Consider the following 15,037-nt stretch of genomic DNA (forward strand, 5'->3'; position numbering starts at 1 on the left):
CGCGGCAGCGGCAGCGGCAGCGCGGGACTGGCTGGAGGAGAGTCGCGGTGCGGGTGACTAGTACATTTTCGTTTTCTCCTGTCCCGCCTGCGTGTGCAAAAGGCGGCCGAGACACACATGTGCATGGCCCGTGCCAGCTGTTTTCTTGACCCCTTTCCAGAACAAAGCGGAAATCCTGTGAGGTTCCCGTCGGCCACTCGGTCTAGCTAGCCAGCGCCAAGCGAAAGGTTTACAGTACGGTGTGCAGCGTGCGTGTGTTACTTCAGGCTGTGCATCCACGAGCTGACGGCGCACGGGATTTGCTTCTCAGCAGCCGTAGGGATCACCTCCACCGGAGAACTGGAGTACAATGCTACTCTAGGGGGTTTCAACATACTCCGTACATATAACTATAGCAAATCACCTTCATCGTGAATTTGCCAGCCAGCCGTGTTTGCATGCATAAGCGAGCAGTAGTACAAATTCATCTGTGTAATCCCAAATTGAGCTTTTCCCCGCAAAGAAAAAAAGATCCCAAAATGAGCTTTTGTCACTTGCGTAACAACTACTAGTAGCTTGCTTGCCTCAAGCGCGCCATCATGTGAGGAATCTTGCAAAGCCAGAATTTACGGCGAGCTCGTGAAATTTAGGTGCACTCCTTATCTTTTTTGGCGGCGATCATGACGTACATGTAGCTATCGGAACATCATCAAACATGGGATCCCGACGACACGGAATTAAAGCGAGTCACCGTGGATGCTGGTGCCATAGCATGACTGATTGGCACGGCAACCTAACCGGTACGAGACTACGGGCTGCACGTACGTACGATTTAATTTGCTTTTGGCCAGGAACTCGACCTGACAGGTAGCATTAACGCTCGTGTTTCTAACTTGCACACAAACAAGTGTTCAGATTTTTTTTCCCACCTTAATTACTTTGCCTGTTTCACCTCGCGTTGCATTTTTCGACACCGGTTGGTTTGATAACAGCAGAGGCTTAGGGCGGCCAATGCATGCCATTATGCGTGGTTCGATGCAATTCATCCATCTTGTCGGTACCGCTAGCATGCATGCACGTATGACGTATCCACTCTCTTCTTTTGAAAACTGCACGCTACATTACATGCATGGTACAGCTGCGTACCATTACAAAATGCCGGGTTAAGAAGAATTAAGCGCGCACCTGACACCCCCCCTTGTAAGAAAATGCCACACTTGCCGACTCACCGCACACGTATCCATCCGTCACGTTAGTTCAGCAATACTATACAGTATATCTACATACGGACGGACGTACGCGACACGCTGAACTAATAAAGATTCCTGCCTATTTGCGACACACACACAGGCAGGCCAGGCGGCGTACGCAGGCCTGTAAGGTGTGTAGAAGATTGTTTTTTTGAGTTTCGGAGTTCAAAACCAAATCGAACTCATATACTATACGTCCACCAGCTTAATTCGTTCGATCAAACTAACAGTCAGCTCAGTCTTGTGACATCATCGTGCAAAGTACCTCGCACAAAATCCAAACACGAAATATGATTCACGGCGCTACTACATCTACTATCTTTTATGTAGACCGCAGAGCCGGCATGCGTGGGAGGAGACGTGCGACGCATGCACAGTGCTATAGCAAGTACAAAATACGGTAGCAGCAAGAGAAAGAAATATGGACATGTCGCTGCCTCTCTAGCTATAGCCTGCAGAGTCAAAAGCTCAGCTAGTGACAGCTTTCGTTTCTTGTCGTCGTCTTCGACCTGCTTTTGTAATCGAGAGGTCTCTGTTCCTTCTCCCTGGCGCCCACCACAGCCGAAAAGATCAGCTGGTGAATCATGCGTACGTAGTGCCAAAAGTGATAAGCTATCACTGGATCCAGGTCGATCGGTCATATATCCTGCGCCGGTTGTTATCACGACATCGTGCTTCCGGCCCGGTTCTTTCCGGTCAAGGTGTATTGTATAGGAGCTGGATATATATTGCGGTGGACGCAGACTGGTCGTTGTGTCTCCTCGGCTCATGCCTAACTTTTGTTGCCCCCTCCTGCTTGGAGTATTCCCTGTCGCGAGTCGGGAAAAGGGTGGATGGATACAACTGGTTCTGTAGAAACAAAGGACAGGCCGGTGAAAGTGAAATGACCTGATGCCGACATTAGCATCGTGCATGCATGGTTAGCGAGCATCTTGGGCTACCAACGGCGGGGAGAGGAGTGGGGAGAAACGAGGGGATGAATGGACATCTCCTGCAGATTATCCATGGATTTGGCATGTCCGTCAATCTCTCTGGCACCAAGCTGTGCAAGTTGCGAGTTGTTTTCCGGGAGATCGGCTGCAACTTGTAAGGTTGATGGTAACAGAGCAGATCAATTAAAGGCAATGACGAAAACAATCTCGTACGAACGCCATTTCACATTTCCAAACGCAACTGTGTTCAGAATTAACTACCCGTAGTACGAACAGTCGGTCAATGTACTCGGTTGTCTAATGTCATCGATACTCCGTGACAACAATTATCGTGTGGTGCAGCTGGTGCACCACGCCATCGGCGCCTGCTGTCCCCCCTTGATAATATCTATCCACGCCATTTTGCAGAGTTTTATTACATCGGTACGTACCTGCCACTTCTTCAAAACAGACAAGTGAAAGCATGTTGCTTGCCCTGACGAAATCAGCTCGTGTACAACAGTTTGATGTGACTGTCACTAGACATCGAGCCGTCTCGTGTGCAAGAGCAACACGAAACACCATCCAAGAAAGAGACTAAAATATTGCTCGTGTTAGAAAAATGGTCCAAAGGTCCAGCTTAAATTATATGTTGAAATTAAGCCAGAGTGTTCATTGCTAGACTGATATAAGCCAACCCAACACAGGTTATCCGAACATGACAACTTATGCTCACCAATGATATGGAGATGATCACAAGAACAGTTACGCCTAAACAAGCAAAGCGATGTAAGGACTTTAAAAGCAGTTTATGCGGTTATGAAATTAGGCGGAAGTTGTTATGTGCAGTTTGGCAAAGGAGAAGTTCAAAAAATAGACAACTTAATCCGCAACACCACGATAGCATGACACAATGCCAAGTGCATTTTATGATATCGGTTTTGCTATTTTCTGGAAACCTTAAAAATTACTATATATTTAAGTCGATAGCTCAACGCCAGCAGTCATCTGATTTGATCACTGAGTTTCTCGCAAATACAAAAGAATGCAAAGATCTTCATCGCAAGCTATGCTTATAGTCTTATAGACTAGCAGCGCCCCCCTTATGATTCAAAAATTACATCCAAGCCCATGCTTTCTCATGCTATAACGTGATTATTTTTGTGCTTTGCCCGCCCGCTCTAATAACAAGTTATGTTCTGCCGCCATATAATTTTTCCTATATCGACTCCCTAGACTTGGAAATAACAATTTCTAAATTGATTAAGAAACAGTGACTCCACATCGGCTTTGCTATTTCTCGGACAATTAGTCGAAGTTAACAACCATCTGACCACTAAGATTCGTGCAAATACAAAATGATGTAAAAATCATTTTTAGGAACCTGAAAGGATGAGAAGATCTTCATCAAAAGGTTATGATGGCTGACTAAGAAACACTAACTAAATTTCTAAGTATAAGGTTATATTGTTCTAAAACAAACTTCTTCAAATTCGACCAAGTTTAATAAAAATCTATCAACATATACAATTCTAAATTAGCACTCCCTCTGATCCATAAAAAATGTTGTCCACGTAGTACAAAATTTGTACTAACTTAATACAAAATGGACGAGTTTTTTTATGGGAGTATTATTATAAATTTGATCAAATTTTAAAATTTTGGCTTAAGACAAAGCTATAACATCTTCACATTTTGAAACAGAGGGAGCAATAGTTACCCCGTCAGTTTTCCTATTTCTCGACTAGAGAAATAACTACTTTTAAGTTAGTTGTAACAAAATTAGAAAACAGTACCACAACATATGCTACCTGTGAATGTCTCGAAGCAACTAGTTCTGTAGCACAGTAGTACTAGCTCTTGTAAGGTAGGAGTATCATCACAGCTACGAGCAAGGGAGCAACAAAGTGATGCCAGTACCGTGAACTGTTGGCCATCTGGCCATATCGGCTGGATCGACTTGAGTGCCATATGCGCCTCGTGTCTGAGGTTAGCAAGCAGCTGGCAGCTGCTGTTTTTTTGGGGGAGCTGGCAGCTGGAGTAGCTAACACGACATGAGCCCTACATGGCCGGAAAGCTTGAAACTAGGGTACGCAGATCAATGGAAACGGTTTGTCTGGAGAGAGAGCAGCGACAAAGTAGCAAAAGATAGTCACAAGTCCATGTAGTACAATATTCAACCGGCCTGTTAAAGCCCACAGCCCATGAGAGGGACGGGACTGAGTTGATTGGACCGTTACAGGTTTACAGCCCACTCAGCAATTACTACGGCAACAACCCAACAAATGGAATTCGCTCAAGAAAAAAAAAACAAGCCCAACAAACGGAAACTCGGCTAAAAGAAAGGAAACCAACCGGAGTCAAGGCAGATCAAATCGAGAGGAAGCGGCTCGACTGCCCCGGAGTGGACTGGCCGGCCGGGATGGAGTGGACGACCTTGGACGCGGGGGGCGGCGCCAAGCTGAGCGTGCGGCTGTTCAAGCCGGCGGCGCCCGTGGAGGAAGCGGAGGACGTGGCGGTGGTGCTGGTGCACCCATACACGATCCTCGGCGGCGTGCAGGGCCTGCTGCGCGGCATGGCCCAGGGCCTCGCCCAACGGGGCTACCGAGCCGTCACCTTCGACATGCGCGGCGCCGGGCGGTCCACCGGCCGCGCCTCGCTCACCGGCTCCAGCGAGGTCGGGGACGTCGTCGCCGTCTGCCGCTGGGTCGCCGACAACCTCAAGCCGCGCGCCATCCTCCTCGTCGGCTCCTCCGCCGGTAGGTTAACAGTTAACACCGACGATGCCTCCCTTTTTTTTTCTCTCGCTCTCCGTACTTTTCAATTTTCCTCGTCGCGAGAGTCAGCGAGGCCGGTAATCAAATTGACCAAACAAGTAGCTCTGCTGAAACTGTATGAACAAATGGAATAGGCAGTTGACAATTAAGCTCTTATCTTGACCTAAGGCCAAATAGGAATAGTTGATGTATTTCACGTTTGAACTTCTTCATCTGAATTGGCATCATCGAATTTGCCTTCAGATATACTCATACCATTTCCCCAAAGTCCAGAAAGAACGAACTAACAGCTGGGTACTACTCACTGATTTGTGCTCGGGGCTGTTGAGTAGGTGCTACGAAACCCATAAGACTAAAGAGGTCGTGATGACGCCTTTTCCTTTTGTTTTGGGTAACCCCATTCTTCTCAGAAGCCATCTTTGTTGCTAGGTTACCACCACTATTTACAGCTAATCCTCAGTGTAGGCAATACTATAGGGTAGCCTTGGCATTTTGTCAGACACTTGTGTTATACCTATTTTTGGCCATTTTTTTTCTGTCCTAACGATTAGTATTGACTTGGGAGTAATGAGGTGTGCTTTACATCTTGCTATTCACACCTACTCTACTTACCCCTACCCAGCACATCTCCCTGAACTCCTAACTAGATTGACATCTAAAGGTCTTGTGATTTTGTTATGTTAACTCTGTCCGATGGTACTACCTTCTTGACCTCCTGCAGAGAAGGGGCTTCCAACATCGTTTTAGAGATATGCTCTCGGCGCTCCTTTGCACCTCCTCTTCTAGGGTGCTGCTCAATGGGATTCCGGGGACGCCCATCAGGCATGGTCGGGGCCTTCGTCAGGGGGACCCCCTCTCCCATCTCCTTTTTGTGCTCGCTATCGACCCTCTTCAGAACCTTCTTGATTTGGCCACGCAGAGGGGGAATCTGCACAGGTTGAGGGGGCGTGGCGCTTGCATCCGCACCTCCCTTTATGCTGACGACGCGGCTATTTTTGTGGCCCCTTTCAAAGAGGACATCGAGCAGCTCACACATATTCTCGAGGGCTTCGGTGAAGTCACTGGTCCGGTGACAAATTTGGAGAGGAGTTTGGTTGCTCCCATTAGATGCTCCGGTATTGACCTCTATTCGGTGCTTCAATGCTTTCCATCTGTGCGTTCTTCCTTCCCTATGCGGTACCTTGGTCTCCCCCTTTCTGTGCATCGCCTTAGTCGGTCTGATTTCCAGCACCTTGAGGATAAAATTGCCGGGAAACTAGTCACGTGGCAAGGGAAATTCATCACGGCTGCCGGGCGTGCCACTCTTGTCAAATCTGTCATTTCAGCCCAGGCAACCTACCACCTCACCTCGCTGGCCCTTCCCCAAGGTGTCATGGCGAGCATTGATAAAGTTAGAAGGGCCTTCCTATGGGCCGGCACCGATAAAGTCTCAGGTGGCAAGTGCAAGATTAATTGGGGCATGGTTTGTCGCCCAACCAATTTGGGTGGGTTGAGGATTCTGACCTCGAGAAGTTTTCCAAGGCGCTTAGGCTGCGGTGGCCTTGGTTAGAGTGGAAGGAGTCTGAGCGCGCTTGGGTGGGTTCTGGCAACCCGTGCGATAACGCAGACATGGACCTTTTCTACGTGTAGACGTCTATCACCCTTGGCGACGGCCGTAAGGCAAGCTTTTGGCACTCGCCGTGGCTTGAAGGTCAGAAGCCTAAGGATATTGCGCCGACCATTTTCTCTATCTCTAAGAAGAGACGCATGTGCGTCAGGGATGCCATGCAAGACCATGCTTGGGTGTCTCATATCAATGTTCAGCATGGTCTTTCCACCCAGCACTTGCAAGATTTTCTGAAGCTCTGGACCCTACTTTCAGACGTTCGCCTCTACGACGGAATCGACGACGATATATCTTGGAACCTCTCTAGTTCTGGGGTCTACTCAACCATGTCTGCCTACAAGGTGCAATTTGCCGGGTTAATTTTCACCTCCATGAATCCGGCGGTGTGGGGAAACTGGGCGCCCCCCAAATGCAAGTTTTTTGCATGGCTCGTGCTCAACAACAGAGTTTGGACCGCAAACAGGCTAGAGAAGCGTGGTTGGCCGAATTGCGGTATATGTCAGCTCTACAAGAGGGAACCTGAGACCGCGGCGCATATTCTTTTTTCTTGCAGATTCTCTATCCACATTTGGCTGATGGTTAGGGATTGATTGGGGCTGGCTGAGCTCAACCCAAGTTCGTGGCAAGACACCAACTCGGTGCGGGAGTGGTGGGATTCCAACATCTTGGGAGTTGGCATGAGAAGGAAGGCGATTGCTTCTATCGCCATGCGGGTCACTTGGGAGCTTTGGAACGAAAGAAACGCGAGGGTCTTCCGTAACATCTCGACCATGCCGCTTATTATCTTCTACAAGATCAAGAATGAAGCTCGCAATTGGGCGCTCGCGGGCGCTAAGCATATGAGTAGTATTATGCTGGGAGAGTAGGCTTTTGTTGCCTTTTTTCTTTTCTTTTTCCTTTCAACCTTGTTCGAACTCCTTCTTATTTAATGAGATGAGGCAAAGCTTTTGCCTCCGTTTCGAAAAAAACAACTGTATAAAGCAACTCCAACCTAATACAGGAAAGGGAACTTTTGTTTTAGTGCACCAAAGAAAATATCGAATCAGGATAACAATAAAACCATTCTGCCAAAAAGTTTTCTTCATTCCTTCATGTAGCTATTGAATCATGTTTGGTCATGTCTCTCCATCTAATTTCCTGTTACAGGGGCACCAATTGCGGGATCTGCAGTTGATAAGGTTGACCAAGTGTTTGGTTATGTTAGCATCGGGTACCCGTTTGGTTTAATGGCCTCGATCCTATTCGGCAGACATCATGATGCTATCATCAAGTCTGAGAAACCAAAGTTATTCGTCATGGGAACTAAAGACGGCTTTACAAGCGTAAAGCAGCTGCAAAACAAGCTCAAGTCTGCGGCTGGACGGGTTGATACACACTTGATTGAAGGAGCCGGTCACTTCCAAATGGAAGGTCCTGCTTTTGATGCCCAGATGGTAGATCTCATTGTCAATTTCATCAAGTCTTTGCCCAAATAATGCACTTAAATTGTGTTGAAGTGTGCAAAGATTGTAGTGATGAAAGAAAGCAAACTACTGGATAGTACGTCTGTATTTCTCATGCTGTATGTGTACACCGGGTGTTGTGTTCCAAATACCAATCCAATCAGCTTTTTTCTAAAGCTGGGTGTAATAGGAGTTTTAGGTGCAGCAATGCAACTGTGCAGAAAATCTTGTTTCCACCGTGACATAGTGATCAACTTGCTATTTGCACTCCTGTAATGACTGGCTTGTTTTGTATCTGCACTCATGCCTCTGCTTGTGAATGGTAGCTATCCTTCCATTTCAAACATTGTACTGACACCATGATAATAGAACCTGCTGGGTTCAGGTAGTTTCTGTCTCTTTCTGTATGAGACCTGTTTGTTAAACGTTAGCTTTGTCATAGATTATATATGAGTATATGACTGATGTTTTTTTTTTGGGTGGGGGGGAGGGGGGGGGGGGGGGGGAAGAGTATATGACTGATGTTGATCTCATGTCTTATTCTTTGTTATCAGGCTGGTGGCGAGTGGGCCTTCTGACGAGGAATGGTGGCTAGAAACTTGAGATGAACGTAACGCTGTCGATACATCTTGACTGGACAGCAACATTCAACAGATTTGATTTTCAGCTCCAAAACCTGTATGATGAGCAAACTGGAGATGGGAATAAAATGCAACGAACTACCCTCCTTGCCTGCTGTTCGTTGGCCAAAATACCAGCTATCAGCTAAGTGCTGAGGAACCATGGGCGGGGGAAACAACTGTCGGCCCCCAACTTTTCAAGAACAAGATCCACTTGAAAATTCGCTCGGCATGGATTGTATTCTGAAAGGGAACGTGTTGGATTTGAGTTGAATCAAGAGGGCCCTACCCTGAATGTCTGATCCTCCTGTGGTTGGTGCCTAGACCATTTTCCAGCCTTTCTGTGTCTGCAAAATGGTGTGGATCTGCAGCGGCATCAAGGGTCGTGGTCCTAATTTCCCCTCGCTTTATTTGCAAAATCTGCATCTCAGCTCAGCGTAAACTGTACTCAGCTGACCGCTGATGCGACGCATGAAACAGCACATGCAGATCCAGAGATGGGTGATGAAACGCGCAGCCTTTCTCTTCGTCTCATGCATCTGGACCATGGTGGATTGCATATTTGATGACAAAAGATATCCAACTGCACAGCAGCACAGGGCAATATACTGATTTGTCCAAGCATGTATGGGAAATTAAGATTTTGCCGACAGTGGGAAGAAATATCTTGGTAAAACTTGTAAATCACGTTTTTTATTGTACAAAATTAATTAATGTATGTTCATAAATCTGGGTCATTTTTAATCACAGTTCTCAGAGCAAAGCATGCCCGGTTCACAAGTTAGCGGTGAGAATTTAAGTACAGTAACTCAGTAGGGACGAGCAGGACATCACATCAGGAGCTGCAAGTACCTCAGATACGGTGGTTCCACTGCCCTGGCCCCTGGCCATCTTCCTAGCTGGGTACTTGATCTACACCTTGATCCAAATTCAAACCCAAGCAGGTAAATGTAAAAAGGAAAGAAAAAAGATGGACGAATACAAATTCAAAGTAAAGAGAAAACAATCATGGTGCAGCACTCTGTCAGGATTCAGAATAGTTTAATGGAGCCACTTGCCACAGGAGCTGGAGTGGGCTTGGCCTTGTCTAATTACTGTCTGGTAAGTTATAAATACCATTTTACTGTAGCGAGTTAACAATGTTGACTCCCAAGATGTTGCTTACGCTGGTATCATGGTGAGTAGAAAATGCAGGAGTGCAGGACAGGGTTAGTGCTGTGCGGTAAATAGTAGAACATGGCTGTATGGAGTGGGGGTCTGTCAGCTGTTGGGTAACTGCCGTCTACTGCTATTGATAGTATTAAACCTCCGCCAGCACTGAACAAAAATACCATCGTGGTAAAAGTAAACCACGTTCCTAGGGATCCATGTTGCTTTGCTATTTTAATGTACAAACTGGTAAGAAGCCAAGAACTCTCACACACGCTTTTCAACGGTTGGTAGACTGCAAGTAAAAACCATAAACAAACAGGAAATGACCCCTCAACAATACTCCTATAGTACTTCTATTTAGAAAGCCTCAAGAAAGGAACCAAATCCCTCTCTCTCTCTCCCCCAGCTGCTGCTGCTGCTGCCTGCTGCTCCCCCAGCAGCTATTGGAGCTCAGCCATCCAGAAGTCCAGAGCACTAGCTGTTCATTGATAAGAGTCCCCTTCTGCTTCCCACACACCACATATCAATCTTTGATATAACCTCCCGATCTGCGGTACTTTCGGCATCGGAAACCAAAGATTTCCACCGATCCATCGTTTTTCTCCCCTCAAGCACCAGCAAAAATTCCATCTTTAAGCGGGGATTAACGACGCTGCTTTGAGTAGAAGCCAGCTTTATGTCAGGTCAGTTTCTTGTTTTTCATCCATGAACTACGAATCTAAGAAATGGTTCAGCTGTTGAATCAGTCCGTGTTTCTGTTTCTTGCTTTCTTTCAGGAATTATTTTGTAAAAGATTTAAGTTTGGTTTGATCAGATGCGTATTGTTTGCTGTTTTATATAGCTTCAATCTGGATATTTATGTTGCTTGATCTGAATTTGCAATTTCTTGATTGCCATGGATCTCAATAAGAATCATAGTTCATTATTACCTCCGAACTCCAAGAACTCAATAGAACATCTAGTCCAGATTAACTTGTTATGTAACGGCATGTTCTTGATACTACTACTGCAGATTTCTAGCGTATCTTTAGCTGGATTAGAGTAGCACTCTGTGATACTTCAGTTTCAGCAAGCAATCCGAAAAACAGAAGCAGCAGCTTCAGTGCTTGCCCAAACCAATAATATCTTGCTAGCACTGGTGAGTTGAATCAATGGGCAGAGGCAGAGGCAGAGGAAGGAAGCTGACTATTGCCAGGAGCCACGATGAGAAAGTAAGCAGCGGCGAAGAGGTTGTGCCTGCAAGGAAGAGGAGGGGAAGGCCGCAGAAGCACTTCGCCGATAAGGTTGAACAAGTCGATGTCGAAAATCTTGTTGAAGATGGCGATGGTGGTGACGAAGATGCCAAACTGAAAGCTAGTGCTGGTAGCAAGAGAGGCAGGCCACTGAAAGAGAGCCCCAATGTTGTCCTGGAAGAGAACAGCAATTCTAGTGTTCGATCAAGCAGCGATGAATCTGCTAGGACCAATGGGTTCAGGCAGATTGGGAACCGGAGGAAAAGCACGCCCCGGCGAGCAGCGGAAGCAGGCCTAGAATGCAAGTGAGCCAATGAGCCATCGATTCCCATACAATTTTCGGTACCAGGTAGTCTTCAAAATTTTCCATCCTGGCCTTTCAATTAGTAGTTTCGCAATGATGCAAGATGTAAACAAGCATGTACTGAGTGCTCAGATTTGTGTTCATGTTGGCGCAAAATGTATGGACTAGTTGTACACCAACGTACCTTGTTCGGCTGTTCTACGCTTAGCACTGTTTTCTGGTCTGCTTTTTGCAGAGTTTTACTTGGGAATAGCTAGAGATTCTAGTAGTATTGCAGTTTTGATCGTCTGGCGCACCTTCTTCTTTGCCCTCTTACCGTCCTATTGTATGATGTTCTTTACATGCCATGATATTTAGAGGTGAAAATTAAGATGGGTTTATCCTGATCTGATTATTGAATCTGAGAACTTCCCTTTATGGAGTAAGTTTTAGGCCTCGCGAATGTGAATTTGGTTCCTATCTGTATAAGTGTATATATTGTAGGGGTTTTCTTACAATTTTCATTTAATTTTGGAAATCATTAACAACTACTTCAAATAGCTTTGGAGAAACCTATCTCTGTTAGATAAAAGGCTGAAGCCTGACGTTTGCCTGACGTTCAGTTAAGAACACCCAAACAGGCGAATGATACAAAATTAGGGATACAAGCGGGATCTCCTTCGCGGGAACCCGCTTGCATCACTGTACAAAATGCTGAAACCAGCTTACAAGAAAGAGCCACGCTCATGCACACAAGATCAGGATAGCACAATAAAACTAGGGCTGCAAAAGGGTGGCTCTCAGGGTACCCTTTACCCTCCTTAGTTCAAACAAATGAACTAAAATTTTAAAAAGACACAATTTTTTGGAAAACTAGTTCATTTGTTTGAACTAAAGAGGGTCAAATGGTACTCTGAGGGTCACCAAGTTGCACCTCTAAATGAAACAAGGCTCCATGAAGCAGGTCTACACAAAGAAACCTGGGCGGTACATAACGCATCGCAAGCCGGACCGAAGGAAGCATGACAACGAAGAAGCGAAACCGAAGAAATGAATTGTTAACGAGGAGGGATGAAACGACAAGACCATCATAAGAACGTGCCACATCATCAATCTCCGTCATGAGAGGGGACCTTTGCATGGCTCAACGCCGGCATGTCAACGAACGACCCAGCCCACAAAGGACAAACCTTGAAAGAGTGGCGAACCATGTCTAATGTGGTGCCTTGAAAAAGGATCTAGGAATTTCACCTGGTGCACAAGAATAACGAAGAGAAGCCGCCATGACACCTTTGGGAAGAAGGTGATGCTTGTGGGCGTCATCGCGGTCAGCCCTAAACAACGTGAGGCCATGTTTTCACCTCAACAAGGACTCTTTCTAACCAAAACAGAGCACAAACGGACATCGCACCACTGCCACTGTACACCACTCGCTAGAGGACACGCTGCCCTTACGACCATGGAAGCCAGCCACCACGTGAGCTACGAGCCCCGCATGCAGGACACCACAACTCCCAGCCTCCCACCCTCTAGGGTTCCGCCCTAACGCCATGCCACGATATCGTCAAACAACAGCCGACACCACCACCACCACCCCCACCCGGGGACCCATCGCCGGTGAGGATCGCAAACAAAGCCCTACAACAAGATCAATGGGGACCTCAATTCTGAGCGACATACTTCTTATACAAGAATGTTTATCCCTCGAAACACACAACCTTAGGACTGATTTGTCATGTTGCAAATCATGATGTAATTGCCACACATGCCAAATGAACATAAGAAGAATCGTACGTTTTTTCATGGCAGCGGCGTGTAGCGTTCCAGAAGTCTAGCAAGTAGCACTCGACAGATCTTTCTGACAAACGAAACATTAGGTAATTTCAAATTAAGGGCCTATTTTATTCACAGGATTTGCAAAACGTAGGAATAGAAAATATACAGGGTCAGAATGGCATGCCATTTTCAATACTACAAGAATTAGATGAGTTTGATTGTGTACATGAAAAACATAAGATTTTTACAATGAGGTTGGAATAGATGAAATTTTCCCTACAAAACCTAGTAAAAGTTTCTTATTTTTTGCGAAGATAGTAATTTTTTTTATGGTTTGTAATCTTTTGAATCAAACAAACCACATAGAAAAATTTCTGAGGCAAAAATCCTTTGGGAGTTCCTTAGACTCAAAGGGACCTAGGAAGAAAGGCCAAATCACATCTAACCAAATCTCCGTTGAGGCTTCAGAAAAGGTGGTTCCGGCCAGCGCAGGCACCCAGTAAGTCAGACGCCGACGCCAGAAAGCAACGCAAGCAGCGTAGTCGTTTCCCTTCATTAACAACTGCTCGGATTCAATTCGGAGCTAGACGGACGCAGAGGTTGCGGCAGGCTCCCCACTGTCCGCGGCAGAAGCCAAGGCCGCGAGTCCGGAGTCCGGACACGCGCACGCAACGAGGGGCAGCGGCTTTCGGAAAAAGGCTGCGCCACTTTGCGACTCTCTCGGGTGCAGGGCCGGTGGTGACCTGGGCCGGCTGGCATGGCCGCGACTTCACCGTGCCGGGGCCCCGAGCTCACTGGTCTTTTTCGAAAATGCAAATTTTTATTGTTCTCGACCGCATATCGATTGGTACACACGAAGCATCACATCCCGGTCTTTCCGTCGAAACGCGCACAGCCACCAAGCACGAGACAAAAATAAATTATTACATTGAAAGAGAAGTAACATCTCTATGCAGACTCGGCTAGACCGGCACCCATTGTGGATAAAAAAATTTCTGGCCACTTGCTCCAACTTGTTGCACGCTATCAGAACCAGCTGACGATCCTCTGGCTTGAGGAGGATAGACCAAGTACGGAGCCAACGAGTGCAAGAATACAAGACCTGCAATGGAAAAGTTAAATACTTTCTATTAAACGCAACATCATTCCTGCATAACCAAATTGTCCAACATAAAACGGCAACTCTAAGCATAAGAAGCGCCCTCAACCTTTTATTAACCCCCCGTAATCATGACCCAAACATATGAGAGGCATCGCAAGGTGAAAAAAGATTAGAAACTATTTGGACTATTAACCACACAGAACGAGAGACGCAACACCTGAAAAAAAAAGGTGTGTTATATTCTCATCTTCATGACAGAAATAACACTTTGAGCTCCCATTTCAATTGTGTTTTAACAAGTTGTCTTTAGCTAAAGTGACGTCGCGCCGCAAGAACCAAAGAATTTTTTTAATCTCTAGAGGAATCTTTAGATTCCATAACCCCTTGTTGAAATTCGGAATGTCAGAATGTACTAAACCCTGGTACATTGATTTAACCGAGAACATTCCACTGAGAAGGAGGTTCCAAATAAAAATGTCTCTCTCAAGAGAAAAATTGACGTTAATAAGACGAGTTAGAAGTTCTGTCCAAGTCATCAATTTTGGTTCGACAAGACTTCATCTGAAAGACATATTGAAAGAGAAAGAAGCGAGAACATGAGCCAAGGTATCACACTTATTACGAGCAATGAGATATAAGAACGGATATTGCTCTCCTGTCTTCTTGGTGCTACGACGCCGGCCTTTAAGACGCCGGCCGGTCAAGCTTGACCGCCTGCGCGAGCAGACATGCATGCGTGCAGGAAGGAAGGAAGCCGCGGCAGGCCGGCAGCCATTAACTTCACGATTTGCGTGTGGCTATATCATACTGGAAGTTTCTGAGGTCATCCGATCGGGCTGTCTCCTCCCCTTGCTGGATCCCACACAAGGGAAGGAGGCATCCAAGAGATATGGGATCCATGTGATCG

At 46.3% G+C, this 15,037-nt stretch overlaps 2 protein-coding genes across 3 annotated transcripts; both read left to right on the plus strand.

Annotated features, from left to right (window-relative positions):
- The first annotated feature begins 4,445 nt into the window (after positions 1-4,445).
- On the plus strand, positions 4,446-9,329 carry LOC100836252. Of its 2 annotated transcripts, none has more exons than XM_024461808.1 (2): positions 4,446-4,899; positions 8,520-9,329. In XM_024461808.1, exons 1-2 carry the CDS (start codon positions 4,563-4,565, stop codon positions 8,558-8,560), a joined length of 378 nt encoding a protein of 125 aa, XP_024317576.1. In that variant the 5' UTR covers positions 4,446-4,562; the 3' UTR covers positions 8,561-9,329. The 2 variants fall into 2 exon arrangements, with proteins under 2 accessions (XP_024317576.1, XP_003570237.1); XM_003570189.4 differs by lacking the exon at positions 8,520-9,329 and adding an exon at positions 7,670-8,363 and having other exon boundaries at positions 4,478-4,899.
- Positions 9,330-10,083: 754 nt separating this feature from the next.
- Positions 10,084-11,554, plus strand: LOC100836557. Its single transcript, XM_003570190.4, has 2 exons — positions 10,084-10,420; positions 10,750-11,554. Exon 2 carries the CDS (start codon positions 10,889-10,891, stop codon positions 11,276-11,278), a length of 390 nt encoding a protein of 129 aa, XP_003570238.1. The 5' UTR covers positions 10,084-10,420; positions 10,750-10,888; the 3' UTR covers positions 11,279-11,554.
- Positions 11,555-15,037: the final 3,483 nt, after the last annotated feature.

This window comes from Brachypodium distachyon, chromosome 3 (genome assembly GCF_000005505.3).
Source record: "Brachypodium distachyon strain Bd21 chromosome 3, Brachypodium_distachyon_v3.0, whole genome shotgun sequence".
NCBI lineage: Eukaryota > Viridiplantae > Streptophyta > Magnoliopsida > Poales > Poaceae > Brachypodium > Brachypodium distachyon.

Coding starts and splice junctions, on each gene's coding strand:
- LOC100836252 (XM_003570189.4), top strand. CDS start 4,563: ATGGAGTGGACGACCTTGGACGCGGGGGGCGGCGCCAAGCTGAGCGTG. Junction 4,900..7,669: donor CCTCGTCGGCTCCTCCGCCG/GTAGGTTAACAG, acceptor TTCCTGTTACAG/GGGCACCAATTGCGGGATCT.
- LOC100836557 (XM_003570190.4), top strand. CDS start 10,889: ATGGGCAGAGGCAGAGGCAGAGGAAGGAAGCTGACTATTGCCAGGAGC.